Source organism: Parasteatoda tepidariorum, chromosome 2, assembly GCF_982258835.1.
Source record: "Parasteatoda tepidariorum strain Cologne lab strain chromosome 2, Ptep-v5.0, whole genome shotgun sequence".
NCBI lineage: Eukaryota > Metazoa > Arthropoda > Arachnida > Araneae > Theridiidae > Parasteatoda > Parasteatoda tepidariorum.
Genome location: NC_141756.1, coordinates 18,952,153 through 18,977,669, shown reverse-complemented (window position 1 = coordinate 18,977,669; position 25,517 = coordinate 18,952,153). Strand labels below are relative to the sequence as shown.

The following is a 25,517-nucleotide window of genomic DNA, read 5'->3' as shown; positions in this document are numbered from 1 at the left end:
GTGGAATTTAAAAATCAAATAAATTAAAAGATATTTGAAGGAGGAAATTTTATCCAATATTGTTCGAATTCTATTTATTCATGAGTTATAAAGGCAACCAATCCAATCGTAAGGTATATTAAAGTTTACATCATTTTATGAAAGTAATTTTAAAAAGCAAAATGCAAAATTTAAATGCAATCGGTCAAATAGTTCTTGAAAAATCCAATTTTAAATATATGACTTTTTTAAAACTCGATCCGCTCTCCTGTGGGAGCGGATCGATTGCTCAGATTGCGTCTACCCCCTATATTTCGAGAGTTAGAAGAAAAAGTACGTTCATTCAGAGAAAGTGCGTATTTATGTCTGATTTTGAAACTTAAAATATGGTCTGCACAGATTATTTAAAATACTTGAGGTACTCACTTGAACTATTGAGTCCTGGTATATGAACACCTGACCATTACATGAAAAGTTATGCAGAATAATTGATTTTCCTTTCATTTTTTAATGCTCACTCGGCGTCATAACTTCCAACCAGGTTTAATAAAGCAGGTTCGGCCTTGATCGAACAGTAAATCATTAAATTAATCAATTCCAGACGAAAAAAGCTTTTAATAAATCTCTATTTTCTCAATCCATACTCGTCTGAACAAATATTTGTATCCGATGACGAAATTATTTGACGCGTGTGCCAATTAATTTCAGTAAATTCTCTTCTGTGTACTATTAACCAGCACAAGGAAATTATCAATTTCTTTTTTCCATCTAAAAGAGCAATAATTTTATTTTTAACCATTAAATGATAATAAATATTGTTCTTTATTTTTTTGTTTATTCTGCTTCTGCACTGCTGCCGTGGCATTTCTTATTTTCATTTCACAAAACTACAACTGTGTTTTCGTAAAAGGAATATACCGAGCAGACATAACTGATTAATATTAAAAGTATTTGAATTTCAACGAAGATTTATCTTCCATATTTCGTTCTTTAGAGATTGGAAAAAGTTTCATTATCCAAATTTATTATGTCTAAGTAAGAAACTCTATTTTATCTCTTTTTTCATATTAAAAAATTTTTCATGCTCTCTAAACTTACTTCTTTACATACTACTAATATCTATCTATCTATCAATATATATATATATATATATATATATAAATATATATATATATATATATATATATATATATATATATATATATATATATATATATATATATATATATATATATATATATATATATATATATATATATATATATATATATATATATATATATATATATATATATATATATATATATATATATCAATAGTTAGATAGATAGATATAACATGTGTGCCAACAAAGTTGTTGGTTTCAATTTGCTTGCTTCTCTAGGGGCGGTTATTGGTTTGGCTGTTTGCGGCAATTTACAGCCAACCGCTGAAACTGCTCCCGCACTGGGTGCATGGTAATGCCCCCTCACAAAGCTGCCACTTATGGCAGTACATTTTCTTTAATTTATTTGTAGTATTTTTCTCTTTTTACTATTTCCTGTAGCGTTTTTCAAAAGGTGATATTTAGTATGCTATTCCATGTTAATGGTTATTTATATATATATATACATATATATTGCTTGTTTTTCATCTACTTTCTCTACTGCACTTCGATTCCAAAATTCAATTAAATGAAACATGAAAACCGTAATGTGTTTTAACAAGCATTAGGATAATCAATTATAATTTTTTGTCATTCAATGTACACATTTTATGCATCGCAAGACATTTCAATTTAAAGTTTGTATTTTTAACACTTACCTTCTTCATATATCTGAAATAAACATAAATTAAGAGAAGCATAATAAATTCGCTAAACTATTATTGATACCACCGATACTTATTTTATGGTGTAATTAGGTACGACACTGTTGGAAATTCCTTGGAAAAATGGTTCAATAACATTTTATTCAATTGTTATTTCCCCATATTCAAACAAAACAGTCAAATAATCATAAATAAGATGATATTCAAACTGGAATTTGTGAGAAAAAACGGTTATTTACTACTTTCTCCTAATACGATTAAACAATCAGATTTTTATCGCACCAACTACTTCCCACCTAATGATGTCACTTAGTTCCTTGCAGCTGGGCTACACATTATAGCTGAGAGGTCTGATCTGTCAATCTCATGTCCGACAGAACGGGGGTTCGAATCCCAGCGTTGACACCTCAAAATTTCCTCCAATCAATTACACACATGAAGAGTTATCAGTATCCTGCACACCCTAATTTGTGACCTTGGGATATCAAAATACGTTACTCTCATTCACGAACAGCTGGCAGCACCGCAAAACTTCTAAACTATCTGCCATGTCCAGTCTTTTTAACAATTTTGAAGCCATACAAGTTGTAAGCGATTTTAAAACCGTGAAGGTAAAAAATGTTCTATACCGTGAACTTTACGGTTTTTTGGATGAACAGACTGCTACCGATTATTTTACCATAATTTTAGAGAGAGAATTCTAACAGTTTTGTGTTAGTAGGTGATAAACGCTACCCAAGGTACCAATTTGGAACCATATATACCTAAAGTTAAAATTATAATATAGTATTTGTCAGTTATTATACAGTATTTATCCCGGGGCCGCATCCGGCCCTCAAAGCCTTTTTTTGTGGCCCACGAACTAAAATATATTAGTTGTTATTTTTTGAGGACAATTTTCGTAAAAACTTTATATGGGTTTAAAATGCTTTTCTCGTTAATAAAAACCTAATTTCTTCGTTTCTGTGAAATTTAACTTACCAACGGAGCAAAAAATTTTATTTCTCAGGCTTTACATCCAAGAAAATATTTATTCAAATACAAAAATAGTCGCGTTTTTGTGAATATAACTTAGCGTATGTGTATCAGAAATTTTCTCGAAGAAATTCTCCGATTAAACTTTTTGAAACCACTCATTTTGGACGAAAATATTTACACAAACATTTGCAAATTTTGAATTTAAAATGTAATTATCTATTTTCTGGTTTTTGCAGCAGAAAAACCTCCATTTTATCATTGAACATTTTGTGTGCTACTATGTAAGTTTTAATACCAACCTTTTAAAATGTTTTATATCTTAACAATTAGATATCTGTTGCACGTTAATTGTTTAATACATAGGTGCACATTAAAGTTATTGTAGCCCGAATATTTTTATGTGCGATTAAATATTTTTAAAAATCTACATCTTACTTTAATTTGTAATTCAATATTTTTGTTTTGTGCAACTTGGTAAAAATCTGACAGTAATATTTAATGTTCCTTCAAATATAAAAGCATCCTACATAAAATGTTGATAAAGTTGCGGCCTGCCATCTGATTTTTGTTTTTAATTGTAGCCCCCATCCTCATGTAAGTTGGAAACCCCTGCTCTAAATATTATTTTTTTTATGTACACATTTCTAAATGTCAGTATTCAACCACAAAACAACTTAAAGTCTTCAAATTTAGCATGAAGTTGTAAAATGTAATGAAAGAGGGTCATAGCAATAATGAAAGTAGAAGTAAAGTTAGTGCTGTAAAATTAAAACAATATTTTTAATCAATGAGCCAAGTTCTTCAAGAAGCAGTTGTAGAAGTAGGTTGTTTATTTAAAACTTTTTATAGAATTTCTTTAAGAACACAATTGTTAATTTGGGCATTTGGCGATACAACACTTTTAGAATTGAAGGATTTGTTACGTCAAGCGCTCAGGTATCATAATTTTGATCTAATTGCGCTTCTATGTCATTTTGATTTATGTTGCTAAGTTAACTTTCAAAAAATTCTATAGCTGGCAACAGCATTTTTATTTTTTAAGTTGTTTATTTTTATTTCTTTTAGAATTCGTTATTTTATTAGTGAAATGTTTTCTAACCTAACAGAATTCTTTGCCGACTGTTTTCTCTATGAATGAAGAAAATAAAGTAAATATTTAACTGTTGTGAAAAGAATCTTATTTAGTTGTACAAAGTTATTCAGTCAAAATTTGGGAGCCACGTAAGAGAATTATATATATTAGATCAGAAACACATCATTAAAAGGCAGAATACTTTGGTGTTTTCAAAACAAAGCAAACGTTGCCACCGGCGGAAAAGAAATACAGCCAAAATTTGGGAGCCACGTAAGAGAATTATATATATTAGATGTTTAAATTTAATTATATTATTCACATTGTATTTCTTATAACAATAGACAAAATCAATAAATATCAAATAAATTTCAATGAAACTAATATGAGAACGGCTGGTAAAACAATTATTTAAACAAGCGAAATGTCTCGGTTTCTACTTTCTTAAATAAGATGAACTTCATTGATTATTTAACAAAAAAATAGAATAGATTCCACTACAACTGCGTTGTGTGTACTTGCCATGTAGAAAACAAAAGAAATGTGGTTCTGCAAAAATTTATATTTGCCCCTCGTATATCAGATGTTTTAACTAAAAAAAAAAAAAAAAAAACTTAAAGTGCAATTGCTATTCTAGCCAATCACAAAATGTTAACAAACATATATTTTCTCTTTGCTATTCGACTTGGCTCATTGGATAACCAAATACTTATTTTCCAGGAATAAAACCAAATTATATAGTTAGCAAATACGAGGCAAAGTTGAATAACTAAATATTTAGTTCTGTTAAATAATTAGATATGTATTTAATAATCTCGTGAAGTTTGCATAAAGTATTGGAAAAAAAAATACTAACAGATGATTAAGATGGCACGGTATTATTAAAACAGAGTATTGATAAAACAGAGAATTATTAGTATTAATAAAACAAGGAAATCAGAGCATGGACATAATGAAAGAATAAGAAAAAAAATAATGTTGTTTCGCATAATGCAGCAACAATATTAAACAACGTCGAAAAAATAGTGGTCCTTTTAGATAAATATCTAAATACATTATAAATTCCAAATCAAATGAGGGGTAAAAGTTGATTCAGGGGGATGGTATGTCTGAAATTAATCGTCGTAATTACGTGTTATGAAAAATTTTAAGTGTAATTTAAATCGTTGTATGAATTTTGATTTAATATGCTTAGTAATAACTTATAAAATATCCTACATTAAAAGCATCATTTTACATAGAAATTATTCTTTTTAAAAATAAAATTAATCATTTATGTCTGTTTTCAATAGCTTAAAAGTATATTAAGAAATATAGGTATAGGCACATAAAGAAGTTTCCTAGCAAATCACTGCTACTAACTCATTTTACTTATGTTACACTTCCCTTTTTTAGACATCCGGAAAATCATAAAATACGATATTTATAAATAAAACAATTTCCTTGTTAGACAAAACCATAAAATATTGCTAGTTTAAGATTTTGATATTAGTTTCAATTCCTAAGGAAGTTCTCAAATTATTATAGATAAAACAATTTCTTTTTTAGACAAAACCATGAAATGTTGCTAGTTTAATGTTTTAATATTGGCTTCAACTCATAAAGTAGAGCTCAAACATATTATTATTAAATATTCGACGATAGGAATGCGAGAATTAAATTTATATTCAATGCCAAACATGAAAGTCATAAATATACCGATCGACAGCCATAAATGCACAGATATACATAAAATCATAAATGTGCAGATTCAACTAAAGTTAAACAAAAAACTTAAAAGAAGAGATGGAAACTTATATTTTATTAATAATCTACAAAACTGATATTTCAGGTAGTTTCAAGTAAAAGTTTATAAAAACTATATTCATATTAGCTTTTCACAAGCAGGTAAAAAAAACTAGCGTAATATACTAGTATATGAATAGATTTTTGAATAGAAAAGACAAAGAATTACAGTCAATAGTTATATTTAATGACTGTTTAGTGTCTTAACCATATCTTAAGCATATTGAAGCAATCTTGTTATGTTACAGTTCTTGAATCACATTTAATATTGAAGTTACAGGTAAAACCAATTTTTTTACTCTCAGGAATAAAATTATCATACGTGAGTCCCAAATATGAAGTTCAGTAGTTAAAAACACACATTAAATTTTTTTCGAAAGTTTCGCGTTTTCTCAGAATTACCTATTTATCGTATATCATGGACAAAGGGGAGAAAATAAAAGGCAAACGGATATAAAATTTAAAATGAGCTTGCCTTCTCCTTATGATGCTTCTGTCTAATTACAATGATAATAATAGAAATTTTTCACGATATCTGTAAAGAATAAAATGTGCGAAACTCTTTTTTTTTTCCAAATTTAAGAGACATTAAATTAGTGTTTACATTCTTTCATGGTAGAAGAGAGGAAAGAGAGCACACTTTATTAAAAAAAAAACAATTTTATAATATAGTAAATCGATATCCTTGATTTCAATGAGTAAAAAACTTTTAAGAAGTATTAGCTATAACTGGCGCAGTCATCTTGTGATGCTTATAAAAAGTAAATGCTCATCATTTACTTTCATTTGGAAAAAAAAATAGCAGTTAATTTGGCATTTTCAGAAAATATACACTTTTGAAAATACGTGAATGGGAATTAGGAATGGGAGAAAATCACAAAAACTATCGTGGCGCTACAGTTTTAGAAGGCGAAAACTCCCAGATGTGTAGCAATGGTGCATCACTTTCTCTTCTATAATATGTCTCTGATAATGGATAAGGCTCGAATCCCAGTTGATACGAACTCCGCATCCGGCTTCCACTGACCACAGTACTGACGTGAAATATCCTCATTGGTTGACGGATCATGGGTTAGAGTCCCCTTGCCGTCAGGCTAATCGTGGGAGTTTCTCGTGGTCTTCCTCTCCATGTATCGTAAGTGCGGGTTAGCTCTACCAAAAAGTCTTCCACGAAAGCAAATTTCTCCTTATTCTCGATCCAGGAGTTCCCTTGTTTCCTGGATTGGGTTCAAAATTACAAGGCTACGGAGTTGAACAGTAGTAGTCGTGAGCCCATAAAATTGAGTGGACTGTTCAACGACGGTTATAAAATAAAATAAAATGGATAAGGCTGTAAATACAATATTTTAATTTCCAGTTATAAGCCAGTGAAGCATGCTTACGACATACATGAACCTGATGGTGGTGCAGATTCCTCTTTACCGCCTGTCATCTTTCTTCACGGTGTCATTGCATCAAAAGAAACGTGGAAGGATATGCCCCAACAAGTTGCTAACAAGACAAAGAGAAAAGTAAGTTTTCTGTTATACATTTGTTAGGTAGTATAGAAGTAGCATACTAATAAAAGCGAATGTTAAAACTCACAAAAAATATATATATATGGGTGATTCTCACGAAATATGATAATTCACTGTCCCTTGCTCCAGGATCTAATACTATAATACTAAAAGAACTTTTTTTTTCAAAAAATTAACCAATTGCATTGCTGTTAGCATTTTAAAATGACTTTGCACTAGCATTGACTCTTTCTCTTTTGTATAGTTAAAAAATTTTATTGAACTTCACAATGTCATTTTCCCGGCATGTCCCAAACAATGTTTCCTATAATAACTAGCTTCAAAACTTCCCATAAATTTTTCAATTTCTAATTTTTTTATCTCAACCGGTGTAAGCATTTCTAGAATATACGCAGAGGGTATTATTTACGAAAACTTCGTTTAAAATAATTTTTTCACTCAATAATTTGTTTGTCCCAAGAAAATCTGTCATTTTCCTGGCTACTTTTATTTAGTGGCTTATAACCAAAATAGATAGAGCCAGCAATCAATATCTTATGTTAATAGATTGATTAGATACCCTCCCATATGAACATGTCTTGTTGCATGAATAAAGAACCAATTTTCTGGTTCAAAATCTATTTCAAAAAATTTTTCGAGATGAGTAGGTTTTTGTGTTGTCATTTTCCAGGCTTCTTGAAATCATTAATTACATAAACTACATAGATTTATCTGAGTTATTTTAAGAAATCCTGGTGTTTTCTGCAGAATGTAAACGTGTTAGGACAAAATATTAAATTAAAGTAAAGTTATATGCTATAAAATGGCGAATTTGTCATTATCCTGGCTTATGAATTCAGGACATTGAAGTGTTACCAAAATTTTTTTAACTGCCAATACTGTAAGGAGGAAAAGCAAATATTAACCTAATACCAAGCTTATGTATTATTGTAATATGGTTGGATGTAATCAAAGCTATTTATTTATTTAATGAATGAATGTTATACACAATTTTATTCTGTACATATAAGCAACAACAAAAAAATTTGATTCTTTCCACAGTGGATGAAAAGAATTAATTTAAGTAATTTATGGTCTATCTAACATAAAGGTTTAAGTTGAGTTACTTACTATTAACTTAAAATGACTGTTTTTTAAACTAAGTAAACTGTTTTTTAAACTTCTTATGTCATTTTCTTGGCATTCAAGATTTTGTGAATTTCTATTTCATTTTTTTTCTCGAGTAAATGTCGATAAACTACACTGCTGCCTGTAAGATATTAATAAATGTAACTAAGGAAGTATACAAAATAAAATTTAGACTATTTTGAAGACTTTAAATTTTGAAGAAATTTTTTGGTCCGAACTGTCTTGTTTAAAAACCCATATAACCATTTTATATTGCATACAAGTTTTGATGCTGTATGGGAGCAACATCAGATTCAGAAATCAAATACGGAAAATTGAATCAAAAATTCCATTTCATCAAAATTACGAAACAAAGCAAAACAGTGAAAAACGCTTATAAATAAGCTGAGTAAACTGTAAATAAAAGCAATAAAAACTGAATCAGTCAAAAAGTAAATGGGAATCATAAAATACCTCAGTAGCTCCATCTATCGAATAAGAAAATAGTTGAAAATGGAAGGTTAGGAACAAACATGAATGAAAACTTGAAGAGTAGTCGGTAGTGTCTACATCTGGTGTTAAAACATGACAACTTTTCATATAGAACTTTTCTTTAGAAAAAATATAATTGCCGAATTAAATTATAATTTATGACTTTTAGAACAATGATATTGAGCCTTGAACGATAGATGAACGGAGATCATATGACGTAATTAATATGTTCTTTTTATCTTTATTTTAGAAAGCGTTTGATATAGGGCCTGTTCGTTAAACCCGTCTCTCAGCAAACAAACTAACTATATATATATATATATATATATATATATATATATATATATATATATATATATATATATATATATATATATATATATATATATATATATATATATATATATATATATATATATATATATATATATATATATATATATATATATATATAAATAAATAAATACAAGAAAACACGAAGAAAGTAAGAAAAACAATAAGTTTCATTTAATGCGCTTAAGCTGCAAGTAAACAGAACTCATTAGATATGTTCAAAATGAAGAATAAAACGAAGAAAAATAATAGACATATGAAGAAAAATAAAAGGGGGGGGGGAAATAATAAGTAAAAAAGTAACAAACAGCAGTTCAAGAAAAAGAAAAAAAATGGATGACATTTTATTTAAAAAACCGTAAAAAAAGATATAATCTTTTCTTCAGCCCACACGATTATATTCGCAAAACAGAGTGCTTTTTGATATTGTATCAATAAAGCCGAAGCAAAATATATTAATACAATAGTGTGAGGAGCACTCAAAATTTTTTTTTATAAAAATAGCAACAAATAAAATAGATCACAAAAAGTAAAAATAAGTAACATGTAAAAACAGAAAATAAATAAAATGAAAAAACATATTTTTTTTCATTTTATTTATTTAATCCAATCTAGCCCGGATCAAGTATTTGGAGAAACATGCCTCCATGGAGGACTTTTTGGATGGAACTGGCCTGCATTCACTTTACATCGAGAGGAAAACCACGAAAGCCTCTCACGGTTAGACAGACGGCAAGGGAACTCTAACCGATGATTCGTCTACCACTGAGGATAATTTACGTCAACTCTGTAGTCGGTGCAAGCCGGATGCGCAATTCGTACTGACCAGCCACAGCTGGGATTCGAACCCGGCTCACACGGAAATTTAACTGAAAGAAACAAATGAAAGAATGAATCGTTAACATTTATTTTAAATCTAAATTATTATGTCACGCTTGTGTTAGAATCAGTTTTTTTTTAAAATTAAAGCACTAAGTCTAGTTGTGTAAATGTTGTTTAAAGAGCTGTTTTTTTAAGGCTCCATTGTTATATAAAATGATGCTGTTTGTGATTAATGTGTTATTTTTATAACAGCTGTAAGTTAACTACTGTTACTCATGACTGTTACTCATGTGAAGTTCATCCTATCTAAGGCTAGCACTATCTACGCTTAGTTTGAAAATGTCGTAAAACGTCAAAATGGAGAAAATTTTTGTGAAAATGAAAAGCGTTCGTGGTCTAATTATTTAATATTTCAAAACTTACTCCAATGCTGCCTAATCTGAGCACATAAAAATTTGTCAAGACTGATAATTAAACAGTGATTTTGATATTTTTCATCTAGATAGAAAAATGTCACCAAATTGGTAATTTTTTAAAAAAAGTTTAATAACTTTTTAAATACTTAAGTTGTTTGTTTGTTCTAAAGCTCAGACAATTCTTCACTGCCAGATTGCATGTATAGTTTAAAATCATAGCATTGCTTTAAGTTAAGGTACTAAAACTATGGCATTTTTTTTTCCTTAGCGACAGAGATTCGAAGAACAGTTTTAAATAATTTTCGATTATCAATGAAATATAATGATTTTTTTTTATCACACAGGTTTACAATGTTGATTTAAGAAACCACGGAGATACAGAATGGAGTGACGATTTTGACTTGGTGATACTAAAAAAAGATTTGTTGCATTTCATGGAAACTGTCAACTGCCCTAAGGCAACCATCTTGGGCCACAGCGTTGGTGCTATTGCCGCTATCCTAGCAGCTCTGGAAAATGTAACAATTTCCTTTTGTCTCAAAACACTGCATATTTAAGATTAAACGATTTATATTAAAGTTTAAATCAAGAAATGTAATTATAATAGGGTGGTCACAACCGTGAAGAATCTTATTGCTGTTTCTAATGACACTTGGGCATGCCAAGCTGACCAGCCATTAAGTTTGTCTATTAAGTTAAAAGTGTGCGCCTTTCGTTTTCTTAGAGGCACCGCAAGGGTGAAAGTATGTCTTGGTTCAGAACCCCACAGATAGATGGCGGCACCACTCATTCGTGAGAACAGAAATTATTGAAATGTAAACACGACTTTCGTAAAACATTGCTAAAAGCTATTATAATTTAATTTTAAGTTTAAATTTGAAAAAAAATATTTATAAGTTTAGCACGCAGCATAAAAAGCGTGAAATGATTTTTTGAAAAAAAAAATCTTTTAGAGGCAGCCAAATGTACACTTTTTGAAACCATTCCAGCTTAAAGAAATTAAAATATAGAAAAATATTTTTTAAATTTTTAAACTAAAAAAAGCGCTATTAGGAATTTTTATTAAAAAAAACTTATTTTAGCAAAAGAAAGTATCTAAGCTATTAATCAATACACATGTTTAATATTTAAAATATTTATCAATTTCCAATATTCAAACACGACATTATCAAACCAATTTCCAAGTTTTAAGTTAAAAGACTTGTTAAAAATAGAGCAATTAATCGTGCCAGTTGAAAAATTTTGAATTGAGTAAAATTAATTTAAAGGCAAAACTTAGTATAAATAAATTTAAACGGAATATTTGAATCAGCAGATAATTATAGTTCATGTGTGTGTGTAATGATTAGTATAAGGTGACTGAGTTTCTATAATTTTGTGGTAACTTTAGAAGTTTTTTGATCATCATCTTTGTGTTAATATGCTAAAATAAAACAAATCGTAAAATTTATTATTTTTTTCTCAAAAAAAGGGAAATTTTGTTAAGAAAAACCCCTCCAGACCACTTAATTTACAAGCAAACATACCATGACATATATAAGAATTAGAAAAAATTCATGAATTGTATCTTTTTCCTTGAGTTCTAATGCTTTAGTATGCTGCCAATTTCCTTTGAGTATAGACAATCATAGTTTTACAATATATGTATTTTCACAATATATTTCTTAAATAATTGAAAATGCTTAAAATGTTTTCCTTTTAAAAAAAATTACAAATTTCTAAATTAGAAAAGCTAAATAAGTTAGACAATTCAAATTAACAAGTCATTTAACTAATTTAATATACGGTGATCCAGTTGAAAACAGACATTAAAATGTGAGATCGCGAGACATTAAAATGTATGATTATGAGTTCACAAAAATACCGTAATTAGTAACTCATAACTAAAAACTATTTTACCAAGTTTAAGAATAAATTTTAAGAAAGCGATACTTTAACAATTTGATTAACCATTGGAAAAATTTGTAGCAAATCAACTATTTTTTTTAAATTAACGTAGAAGTTTCCTTTAATAATACTTCGTATGCGAAAAATAGTTAGAAAATAATATGCAGGTTCGTGGTTACCATTTTGCAATGATAATATAAGTCAGGATGACTACGAGTCACGAATCACATAAAGAGGCTTATATGACAGAAAAAGTGCTATGAATTTTCAAACAAGAAAAGTATGATTGATAAATTTATTGTCAGCGTTGAAAGAAAACTACACAGATTCGGACAGATCAAAAATTACGACCATCTGGGACTTGGGATAAGGATTTAGTTGACCATTCCACTATTTTTCATTCAAAGAGGATTTAAAGTGTTTAACATTTCATGTGGGTTAACAACAAAAAAATGACAATTTAAACAAGACATATGATTTTTTAAAAAAAATTTAAATTACTAAATTTTGCTGCGATATTAAAGTGAACTGTTCAGGGTGGAGGTTCTAATGAACATTTAATTAACGAATGGTTTATGAAAGAGTAAGTGGAAGTTTATGCATCAGTCGTTATAATGGAAGATTTGTAATGGATTATTGTACTAAAGAGACCAGACTGTACTCCTTTATGACAAAATTTAACATGGAATTAAAAAGAGGATTTTTAAAAGATTTTTGCTACTTAAAATAACACAAAAAGGTAAAAATATTTATAATAAGTGTGTATAAAATTTTTTTAAATAGGAAATTAAAACTTTCTCTTTTATGAACCTCTATCCTCGCCATCTTGGATATAAGGCTAAATTTTTTTTTCTTGATATTTTTGTGTTTCATGAATGGTTGATCATGTGGTGTTATTCAACGATATAATGCCTTTCAAGAGGAGCAGAAAATAAGAGAGTCACCTAAGTAGATCAAGAGAAGTAGCGTTTGAAATTTTTTTTTAAATCCTTATCAGTAGTCAATAAATTCAATAGTTTGGTCTAGAGAGGGGTCAAAAGTTAAGGCCTTTTTTTGCATAATTCACCATATCATGAGAAATTAATTAATTAGAAAAATTTGTATAATTCACCATATTATGAGAAATTAATTAATTAGAAAAATTTGCATAATTCATCATATCATGAGAAATTAATTAATTAGAATAATTTGCGTAATTCACCATATTATGAGAAATTAATGAAAAATAAGTAAAGCGAATCGAAAAATTTTCTCACACAATCATAAAATTCGTTTATCCAAAGATAACTCCATACAAAAAAAAATTTAATGAATTATTTATTATTTTTTACTATTTTCTTTAATAATAGTCGAGCAAATTTTGAATTTTAATATATGCAAATTTTTATATAATTTTATATGACATTTGAACATAATCGACAGAATAAATCCTTAAAAAAAATTAATTTTTAAAAGTCAGATTTTTGAAATTTGATTTCTCAGGAACAATTCAGCCAATTTTATTCAAATTTCGGTTTTTTCCATAAAAAATTACACAAGGCTGTAAAAATTCGCATGTTCTAAAATTAAAATTTTTTCCCGAATATTATTAAATAAAATAATAAAGAATAACAAACGAGTAATAAAAATTACTTTTTGCATTGAAATATTTTTAGATAAATGGATTTTATATTAACTTTCAAAAATTTTTCAAATCACTTGAAAAGGTCTCGAGATATCTCGAAAGATGCTGAGAATAAAAATAACATTCAAGAGTCGAAATTTCGGACCGCTTTCTGACCAAACTATTGCAGACATATATCTTATAGATTGTGGCTACCTCGTATATTTTGGAAATCAAAAATCCTAATCCGTCGAAAAAAAATTGTTCAGAAAAATTGCGTTCTTAAGTCTGATTTCGTAATTAAAAATATAATCTGCGTTATCTCATTCGAATTTTTGAGGCCACCCCCATGTCCCATGAAGGCTGAGACTTAGTACCTGAAAATTTGATCATGCAATTGCCTTTGTAACAAGTTTCATCGCCTTTCGAAGCTGCGTTCCTCTAAGTACTGTCAGGTTAATTTTAATGATCCTATATTTAAAAACATTGTTTTCATTTGATTGATCATAATCGTATTTCCTTTCTTATTTGCAGTCGGATAAAATTGAAAAAATAGTTATTGATGAAATGAGAGTAAGTAAACTAGATCGTTCAGCTGCTGCTTTTACAAGTGCTTTTGCCACATTTGCTCCAAAAGCTTTGCCGAAGATACCTAAAGATGCAGATGAAGGTGAAGCTGCTAGCATTGTCATAAAGACTGTGTGTGACGCACTTCCATCTGAATCGGTAAGTTATTTATTTAACTTACCTAAAATTCTACTATTAAGCTACAGAAAGACTTTAAAATTACATTTTGAGATTTTAGTTATTAAGATTTTGAATCATAGATTGTTTATTTAACTTTTAATAACAATAAATGAACCTTGGCATAAATAGATTCTTTAATGGTATTTTTCTAAGTTCTTTTGCAGAGGAAAATAGTGAAATGAAACCTCAGAATCAATGCCTAAAATTTGTATCAAAGTTATAGTTTTAAAATATCTATACCATCTTGGATAATCATAATCTGGATAATCATAATCTGGATATCATAATCTGGATAATAGAGCGGTAAAGAACTTTATTTAAGAGTTAATAAACTTTCTTTTCTTTTTTTTTAAAAAAAAGAATCGCTAAATTGGCGAGATTTTTCCATTCTAATGGCGATTATGAAAATATGTGAAGAATTCTCCATTACTTTTAATTTTTTCGGAACCCAGATAATATGGCATTGGAATAGCTTTTTAAATGTTAAAAAACTATATCACAAACGCTTCTTATTTTCAAATACTCTCTCATGTAAAACTACATTTTCTTTCAAAAAAGAAAGAAAAAAAACAACATCACTTGCTATGCGAGTTTCTTTTAAAAAAGGAACTATCTTTACGAACACCCTCTTAATGCAAGATTCAAATGTCTATCCTTTCACAGATTAATACTCAGGACATAATTCTACTATACTCTGTTACAAGTTAAGAAAAATCCATTATCCCTATGGAGAGAGCCTGTTTGCATCTAAGTGTACGCCAAATGGATGCCAAGCTCCCAACGCAAACGTATGTCAACACCGCAAACTCTTAAAACAGTGTTTTTCTAAATCATGTGGAATAACGAAAACGAAACTAATAAAAAATCAATTAACAAGTAATAAGAATTAGTAAAAATGATATCTAAAACTTGTAACAAAGCAAATATGCGTTTTTCTATTCTCGTTTTAAAAAAAACTGATGAAAGAATGATGAATACTGTTTCTTGCAGACGATTTTCTTCTACAGTGAAACAAAGGTCAAAATTCCTTATCTCATATTTAATTAATTTGTTAAGGTAATTTATTAAGGTTATTAATTAGTTATCTCATATTTAATTTGTCAGCATAAGACATGCCATTTTTAGTGGTCCAGTCAAATCCAAATACTCTCTCAACGTTATATAGTTGTTTTTTTTCTAGAAATGAATGTTCTTATTTATAGAAATATGTCGCCAAGTCTAGGATTCCAGTAAGACTTCGAAACTACAACCTTTTCTTTTAATAATTCTGTGATATTTGTAGCAAAAGATAGCAAGAATTAAATTTCTGTTTAACGTGTTTAAATTCTAATTAAAGCTTTTAAATTGTTTTGAAAGCATATTTGCTTTATTTGATATCGAAATAAAACGGAACTATATGCAGTCGCGGAAGAAACTTAAATCCCATACCGCAATTGCCTTTTTTCTTAAACTTGCAACGGAGTATAATTATACTGTTGGAATCGTTATCTAATTATTTCAAAACGTAATGTACTCTTATCCAAAGAGAGTCCGTCTTTGTGTTTTAGTTAACTGAAGCATAACTATTAACTTCATCGAATTCTAGAAGGTTTTCTAAAACTTAGCATATAAAGTTAAGATTGTTAAGAACTAAAAGTTATTAATTATAAGTTCTATTTACTTATTTATTTGAGCTCTATACACAAGTAGAAATTTGTTTTAGAACTAATAACTCTTTTGGATAGATCATTTAACAGCAAATGTTTTTCATTAAGTGCTATTTGCCACTTGCACTGGACCCAACTTTGGCTATCGCATTTTTCTTCCTCGTATTTCTCCCCAATCCAAATTCGATTTGCTCACTCGCTGCAAACAGATCTGTTTTAATCCAGATTTGTATGAATTGTAGCTTAAGTTTTAAAATAAAGCTCTAAAAACTTGCAACATATTGTTCAAAATTCTAAATTTTTAGCGTTTGGTGATATGAGAGTTTTACTAAGCACTTTGTACCGATTGGCGCATTTAATATTGCCATCTAAACAGGTGCAACAATGTTACATAATTGTTTTTTTTCATGTTGAATCGAATGAGACTATGCACGATTCAATAGAACAAATAGTTCAAAAGTTGCAAGCGTTTTTATGTATAAAAAGTACACTTTTTGATATGACTTATGAGCTATCTTAACTTTTCAATCTAGTAGCTATCTGAAAATATGAAATTTATTTTCCTATGTAAGTTTTTATGGTCAATTGAAGGATATAAATTAGAAATTGATTAGATATTTAATTAAGAAGTTATAAGATGTTTTAGTAAAAAAAGTACTATTTTGCACTCGTTCTTATTTTTGCATCTTACATTGCTATTCAAACAAGTACAGTAGCGCTTCCTATCTATTTATTCTGGCTTAATCTAATGAGTAAAACACGAATAAAAATAGATTATACTTTTATAATTTAAATGTTTTTTTTTCTTTTTTCGTATAAAAAGTACTATTTTCGATTTGCACTTATTATTCTGAAAATCTTCAAAACTTGAACAATAATATTTGTATTATCTCGAATTTAATTCGAGATAATATAAATATTATTGTTTAAGTTTTCGAGTTCAATTCAGTATAAAGATATTTTCTCCGAAAAATGTACAGGTAACTCCTAGACAGCAAAGATTAGATAACTCCTAGATATCAAAGTAAAAAGCGTCAATAAGTCACGTCAAAATACTACTGTTAATATCTAAAAACGATTGAAACTTTTGAATCACTCGTTCTATTGACTCGGCTATATTCTCATTTCATATAAAGTGAAAAAGTACATAGGAAACATTGTCTCACATGTTTAGATAGCAATTGTACATTCATGAGCAGTATAAGTACAAACTTGTGCCGCGATGGCTCATTTGGTTAAGGCACTGAACAGCCATTGTGAAGGACTAGGGTTCGATCCCTCGTGTAGATTTTAATTCCACCCAGCTTGAGATCGATGGGTACCTGCTTGTCTAGGACGTAAGGATAGTCTGTACACAATGTTGACCGTATTACCAAACTCATACCTTAGTCGCTTAGTTTTATTTTATTTCATTTTATAACAATCATTGAGCAGTCGGTCCAATTTTCGGGTTTAAGTCAAATTATGTTCAACTCCGTAGCCTTGTAATTTTGAACCCAATCCAGAGGACAAGGTAACTCCTGGATCAAATATTGGGAGAAATTTGCCTTCGTGGAAGACTTTCTGATGGAACTAACCCGCATTTGCGTTACATGGAGAGAAAGAACACGATAACCTCCCACGGTTAGCCTAACGACAAGGGGACTCTAACCCACGATCCGTCTACCACTGAGGATATTTCACGTCAGCACTGTGATAGGTTCAAGCCTGATGCGGAATTCGTATCGACCAACCATCGCCGGGATCGAACCCGGTTCACCTCATTGAAAGACGAACGCTCTATACCCTGAGCCATCGCGGATCTAGTCGCTTAATTGTTGAGATTTAACCTCCATGATCTCCCTTACCCACAATGAAGCTTTGCGAAAATGCTTTGAAACTTGTTTTTTTTTCTTCCGTAAAACGCTCATAATTTCTGAACTATTAATCAAACTCAGTCTATCTCGGAATATATCAAACTTGTGTAATTCGATTCAGCGTGGAAAACTACATCGGTAATTCTTTGATTTGTTTTAGAAGATATTCAATTCAAATCGTCTTGAAAAAAAAAGCTGGGAGAGAGTACAGTGAAGCAGTGGAGACTTGGGGGTGTCATTCATAATAACATAACAAAACTAATTGTCGAAAATATCTCGGGAATTAATTTTTCAGGCAGAAACACTCTTCTTTTGCTATAATTGCTGGTCAAACACACGAATATTCTAAATAACAAATATGTTGCCCATGATTTCAGCGATAACTGTCATTATATGACCAAGCTGGCTTAAACCTCACTTATTAAATATACTAAATTGTTTTTGCAGGTGAAGAAAAATAGAATTGATGAGCTAGATAAAACTGCGCTCGGTCTAAGGAAGAAGCCAGATGGAAGTTACGAATTTAAGGCAAATTTAGAAAATTTGTCTGATTTGGCGAAGAATGTAGAGAAAATTTTGGTAGACCCGGAAGGTCTTTTTAATGGGCCAGCTCTATTTATTTATGGCGACCAATCTTCATTTCAAGTGTAAGTATAAATGTTCCATATAGAGCCGGCCAGGTGGCCGAGCGGTTAGCGCGCCTGACTGCGAAGCCATTGGCTGCGAGTTCGAATCTCGCTTTGGGCATGGATGTTTCTCTCTCTCTTTGTGCTGTCCTCTGTTGTGTAAGTGTGTGGTGTGTGAATGTGGCCCACCCTATAAACGGGTTTGCGGCGGTGTGACGTGGGCAACGTTGCTCGCCTCCGTGACTTTGGTTCACAGGTGCCCACTGGGCAACGCGAAATGAGTAACAATTCCGCCATCTTCATAGGCAAAGATTCAAATTCAGTGCCTGCCATTTAAAAAAATATATTCCATATAGAATCAATGGAGTCAAATTGATCGGTGCTTATTAAATAATTACTTAACATTGTTTATCATAGCTCTATCGCCAAGAAAAATTTAAAAAAAAAAGCCGCAGTTTAAACGCCTTGAAGCAAATTGATGATTTTATATATCATTTTGTCATGAAGAATTGTCTGGGCTTTAAAACGTACAAATAACTGAAATGATTTAAAGGTTACAAATTTTTTAAAAAAAAAATCTCGAATTTGGCGATATTTTTCCACCTAGAATAACTGCCTTATTCTGAGTTTTTGCAAGTTTTTATGAGCCCACTAAAGACATACACTGAAAATACTTCCTTAATTGATGGCGTATTTTGCTTGTAACTCTTGGCTGTAGAATTGCGTTTATGCTGAGCTTTTGGTGTGTCACGATGAAGGGTGCAGCTTTCGTCAGTTAACATTGTTGAATACTTTCACCTTATAACAGCAAAATATCTTAGGGAAAACTTTTACCCATAGATATAAAGGTCCTATGTTAGTCCCTGATTTTACCTTATTCATCTCGGACTGAAACAAGGTTTTTGTGGAAGAATCGAAGATGTGAATCCAAGAGGCATTTACATAATTATGAGTGTGATGCCGCAATTGGCATTACATATTTATTTCCTATCTTTTAAAATATCTTTCATTACTTAAGCTGATTTTATTAATAAAACTACATTTAAAATAAATCAAAGAGTTAATCTTTGAAAATGAGAAGAAAATATTTATTCTTTTCTTATACATCAATGTAACGGATACTTTTTTATTTCATTACTAATGCAGACTTACTAATTCACTGTCGCCTCTAATCGAAAACAAAAATCTATTTATAACTTTTTTTTCTAAATTTCTAACAGCTAAATGTTTCTGTTGCATGGTTGTAATAATTCTTATAAATTTGTTGGCAACTCGTGATCGCAAAACTGTTCTTTTAAACCAGTATTGTTATGATGGTTGGCTTTGTTTTGGCTATGTTATATTTTGATAATACGCAAATTTTTGATCTCCTACCCATACTTTCTCTGTCCGTCAGGAATAAATATATTCACTTTTAATTTCAAATTTGTGGAGACTGAGTGTGCCCTTACGGGCCTCCCCAGTCTCAATTCTTAACCGTCAGAAATGATATTCTGGCTGTATGATCTCTCAATAAGAGGGTATTCTGATTTCATTCCTTTTAAGGGATTTCTTTTTTTGGATGAAGAAATGGCCATTCTCCATCACCAATTATGATTAATAAAATCTAAATTTCACTAAACAATTTGTATATTCTTTCCTGGAGACTGTTTAAAGTTATTTTTCACTATACGAATATTGGCGGCTACTGACGGAGAACAAACCTCCGCCATAATGAGATTTATAGTTTCTGAGTAAATAGACTACTACTGATTTTAATGACTTCAGCATCATTTCATAGATAAACTTCAGAAATACTTAAATTCTATAGATTCTGCCATTTATTTTCTGCTGCATTGCCGGCCTTGACATAAATATTGCATGGCATTGCATGAAAAATTAATCAAAACGTGAAGGTAAAAAAATTAATTAATAAGCTATGCTAAATGAAAATCAATTTTTGTCAATATCTTCAAAATCTGACGTGATAGAGCAAAACGGTTTTCAGATTTAAAATCAGCCTAAGAAAAGATAAGCATCATGCCAGATATGTATGGCTTGTTTATCAGTTTACTTACTTATGCGTATGAAGCCTTATTTGCGTATGAAGCTGTAAGTACATAGAACTCTTTATATAATTACGCAGAGAAAACAAGGGAATTATTCTCATAATTCTATAATAATTATTTAATATTATATAATAATTCTCTTATATAATAATAAATAATTATATAATATTATATAATAATTCATAATTCTACAATAATTCTCATAATTCTATAATAATTCTTCAATAAATTCTTTAGGGAACTAATAAGAATAAAAAAAATATAGTTTAAAGGAATCTTAAATAAAAAATGAAGTAAAAATAATTAGTAAAAAATTTATTAGTTAACTAAAATGAGAACAGATTAACACAAGGAGATACAACCTCTTTCCCAACTCATATGGTTATATCCTCAATCTTATATTGGTAGCATAATTTAAATAGTTATATATTATAATATGAATAATAATAGTGTAATAATATATTTTTCTTATTTTAGCGGGAACGATAAAGATCGCATTAAACAGCATTTTCCGAATGCTGAGTTTGTGGAAATGACTGCTGGAGGTCATTATATTCATCATGAAAAGCCAAAAGAATTCATGGATGCCGTTTTAAATTTCATTTAAGAAGCATTCTAAAATAATCTATTTATAATGGTCTAATTTGAAAAAATTATTATTAAGTGAAGTATTGTATAATTATCTAAATAAATATTGTTAATTTATTCTATCAAAGAAAAGAATTCATTCTTCTATATTGTTATTGTGTTTTGTGTGCAAAAGTTTTCCCTCTTTTTGATGCAAATAGCATCATTGTTTTTTTCACCTATGAAACTAACATGAACTCTCAGCATATGTGTTTTTTTATTATGAAAATTGAACGGTATAGCAATATTAAATTATTTTATTAACACTTATTCATATAAAACTTTAGTAAGTTGAATTACAATATTTATCAAATCAACTGATGTCTTTATCTGAATTTTTTTTTACCGTTAAACTGACAGAATTAAAAAAAAATGAGGTAAAGAAAAATAAATTGAGGTAGTTAAAGGATATTTATCAAATTTCTGACGAAGAAGGGGTAAAGGATTGTTCGTTTGCGTCTTGATTTAGGCAATGGGTTTTGAAATTACCATAAGTTGCATTATAATAAACTGTTGGTTTGATCTTACATCTTTTAATAAAGAAATGTAGTAATTGTAAATGACGATCAGAGAAAAATAACTATTTGTATAGTCAAAAAACAGAATTCTCCGTTAAGGGGTTTATTTGGCTGCTATTAATAAAACTGGGGGAAAAAAATTTCATTTGTTTTATGAAGCATGACAATTTTTAACAGACTTCAGTTTTAAACAGAACAGATAATTTCGCATCTCTGATTTCAAATCAGCAATCAGTTTCTCCCTTCAAGCTACAGTTTTTTTTATTGACATTTAAAGTCTATTTATTGTCGAAATGTACAAGTTCAGAAACATCATGCATAACAAGGGGTTGCATAAATAGACGGCAAACTTCTAGGGGAGTTAAAACACATTGTCATTATTAAAATTGCATGAGCATCCATGTCCAGATATGTCATCCTACGCCGCTAGGGGCTCTTCCCCTATTAAGAACTGTTCTTCGTATGATACTAAAGATCAAAATAGCACCTAAAACAGGTATTCTTCTCACTCCCAAACCTGATGATGTACCCTAATCCCCCCAGAAGTTATGTGCAACATTTACACAATCCCGAAAGCTACTACGAGCCGCAAAATTTCGTAGGTTTTCCCCACAACCTGTTTATTTTTTAGAAACGTTTGAAATGCGAAATTATTTTTCATCAGAAAGAACTTTTTATTTCCAAATTAAATAATGTTTTAAACTTACTTAATGTTTTAAATTAGTTTACCTGGTGTTCGGTTCATTTTTTTGTAAATATTAATTTTAATGTTTATTTATTTCAATCATCTAAAATAAATTGAAATCAGGAATATTTCTCATTTGTATTCCCCTGTTACCAAATTTTTCTTCTTTCCATTAATAAATTTCAAACTAATAAATTTTCAACTAATTAATTTCAAAGTCTTTCTTTTGGTATAGTGAAGCTATTTTATCATTTATTGTAACATTAAATAGTTTTGCCTGTAAAAACTTATGAACCAACAAAGTACAGTGCTTGAGTAATACAAGAGTAAAATAAGACTTACAGACAAATTTTAAAATTTTTGCATGATGCTGCAAATAAATATCAGAGCTTTTTGATACTGGGGTTGAGTAATAGGAGCTAAGAAAGCCTTGTATCAGTGCCAAAATAATGTTTCCTTTATATTATACTATTCACACATTCATATATCCTTTAATTTTCGATATTCTTAAAATCGGATTCAAAAAATGAAAAAAATTGGTTTATACGCAAAAATTCTTTTAATATCAGATAATTAAATAAGCCTATCATAAGTAAGGAATTGGAAGAAAAAAATTATGTTATTTGTATTTGTCGAATCACGAAGTGAAATACGTTTAAATATGTAAAAAAAATGTAATTACGAAGATAAAATATATTGCAAAAATAATAATATTAAATATCTAAAAACAAATGAATAAAAAAAATTTAAATAAGCTAATTAATGAAATTTACATTAAATTTCTAAATTAGTTTGCAGTTTAAGTAACCAAATTTGTTACATTTTACCTCCATATCCCTAATGTATGAAGATTTGAGTTTTTCTAAAAATATTTTAGAATGCTTAAATACTTTTTAAAAAAATGTCAATCTGATATTCTTAGCATAGAGAAGCTGCGGATTAGAAAGAAAAAATTCCTAGGTGGAGCAATTTGAAAAAGGATTTTATCAGACTTTAAATTTAATGGTGACTCAATCACTATTTCACGTAACTTCTGTCGGCCATGTCAATAGCCGTGATTGAGCTGGGATAGCCTGGTTGGTTGGGCACTAAGTCCATCTCCAAGAGGTCGTGGGTTCGATCCCAGTCAGGTGAAGATTCCCCGTGCAGTAAATGGTGACTGAAGCACGCTAAATCTTTCGAGTCAAAAAGGCTTCCATGTTCACATGACAAATTATATCTCTAGGGATACTGATCCAGGAGTTTCCTTGTCTTCTTGATTGGTTCAAAATTACGAGGCTACGGAGTTGAACACTAGTAGTCGTAAACCCAAATTTGGGTTCGCTGTTCAACGATGGTTATGAAATAAATTAAAATTGCCGTCATTTTTTTTTGTATAAAAGCCAGCTGGTATAGACAAATAGAATTACGGAATTTCATAACACATTTCCAAAATCCGGGAAAAGTCATGTGATATCCAAATGCAACCAAACGTGTAAGAGTATGTATTGTTACCATTTCTATCATTCTATTTAGCTAAATATGGATCCAGCCATAAATGATTGGATGCCAAATCGAAAAGAAAACGAATTGATACAACGAATAGGGGATATTTAAAACTAAAGTTAACTTGAACCTGACATAAAATTTCTTTAAGGCAAGCATCAGTCACAATAATATTTCAAAATTAAAATAATAAAAAACTAAGAAGAACAAAAATATAGAATAAGTTTCTTGAAAACTCTTTTGCAATTAAATTCCAATTCCTTCTAGTATGTTGAGAAAATTTACTTACTTTCCTTGTTCAAGAATTTCCTAGTGACACCTATAACCTATAACTAACTTTCTGTCGTAAATATTTCTGTATTTGAAAATTAAAAATTATGCATATGTAAGGAGGCATAAGAGTTTTAGAAAGGCTTAGATAGAACGCAACGCAAAAAAAGGGTTAAAAACACAAATATAGCGCAAGCAACGACTCCTTTAGATGCAGTGAGGCATCGCTAGATGGCGTTGTTCGTAGCAGGCTCGATACATGATTTCGTTAACATGCTTATGAAACTAAACACTCAAATTGTTTTAGGTGGAATAAACATGCTTGGTTAATCCTTTAGTATTCGATTTACCATGACTATTATAAAAAGTTAAATCAATACTGTACTATAGTAGTAAAAATCTGATTATACGTTTTATCATTTACTGTCATTTGTTATTATATTATACGATAACAATTTTTAAACTGCTAAAATTATGTAATTTCCGAAGACTGTTTGGTATCAAAGCTACGTATTTTCTTATAAAAATGATATTTCTTAAAATCTGGCCGTAATAGTTTTTAACTTTTAACCGCACCTAGCACCTCTTGTATTATAAATTCTTCTGTTTAAATGCAAGTTATAAAAACATATTAATGGCTGACAATTTTTGGTGCTGCTTATCAAATAAATAGAGATAATTCTTTTTACAGGAAATGTAAAAGAGAGAGAGAGAGAGAAAGAGATAACGAGAATTATGACTCTGAATATTTTGCTTTTTACTTTATTTTGTTCATAATCTAATCATCATCTTTAAACAAAGCACTCAAAAATATGATGTAACTATTTAGTTATTTTGGTTTCTTGATGTTGCATTTGAAACCAGAAACTATTTCATGAGGTAGCGGAAAAAAGATAAAGGGCAAGATTACTAATAGGCATTTATCTTCAAAAATAACATATCCCGTCAAGCATTTTTTTTTGTTAAAACTTTTATCTGATAAAATATAGGACTCAGATAGTGATATTTTTTGCAAAGATTAAATACATGATATAAAGTTTTAAATTCATATCATTCTTACATAATAAATGCTTTGAGTATGCACATGTTTTAGTTTATGCCACGCAATAGAAGATTTGATAAAATTTATACTTATTCTATAAGCATGAAAATAATCAGCATGTCTGTAATATTTGCAAGCAAAAGAATTTAATATTTAAAATGAAATTT

The 25,517-nt window shown here is 29.5% G+C and overlaps 2 protein-coding genes across 2 annotated transcripts in view; one reads left to right on the top strand and one right to left on the bottom strand.

The window, feature by feature from the left end:
* The window catches only part of LOC107442680 (tyrosine 3-monooxygenase-like), a 66,325-nt gene extending 65,779 nt beyond the window's left edge, over positions 1-546 (bottom strand). Inside the window, exon 1 of the mRNA XM_087156929.1 lies at positions 406-546. Coding sequence (XP_087013055.1) covers positions 406-483 — 78 coding nt within the window. The 5' untranslated portion in view covers positions 484-546. The remainder of the gene's footprint in view (positions 1-405) is intronic.
* Positions 547-686: 140 nt separating this feature from the next.
* On the top strand, positions 687-21,443 carry LOC107442775 (sn-1-specific diacylglycerol lipase ABHD11). The gene is made up of 6 exons (XM_043050315.3): positions 687-1,014; positions 6,981-7,134; positions 10,655-10,828; positions 14,335-14,526; positions 18,497-18,696; positions 21,201-21,443. Exons 1-6 carry the CDS (start codon positions 1,007-1,009, stop codon positions 21,328-21,330), a joined length of 858 nt encoding a protein of 285 aa, XP_042906249.2. The 5' UTR covers positions 687-1,006; the 3' UTR covers positions 21,331-21,443.
* Positions 21,444-25,517: the final 4,074 nt, after the last annotated feature.

Excerpts from the sequence above, each read along its gene's own strand:
- LOC107442775 (XM_043050315.3), top strand. Across the intron at positions 7,135-10,654 it reads CTAACAAGACAAAGAGAAAA|GTTTACAATGTTGATTTAAG; the intron begins GTAAGTTTTCTG and ends TTTATCACACAG. Across the intron at positions 14,527-18,496 it reads ACGCACTTCCATCTGAATCG|GTGAAGAAAAATAGAATTGA; the intron begins GTAAGTTATTTA and ends TTGTTTTTGCAG.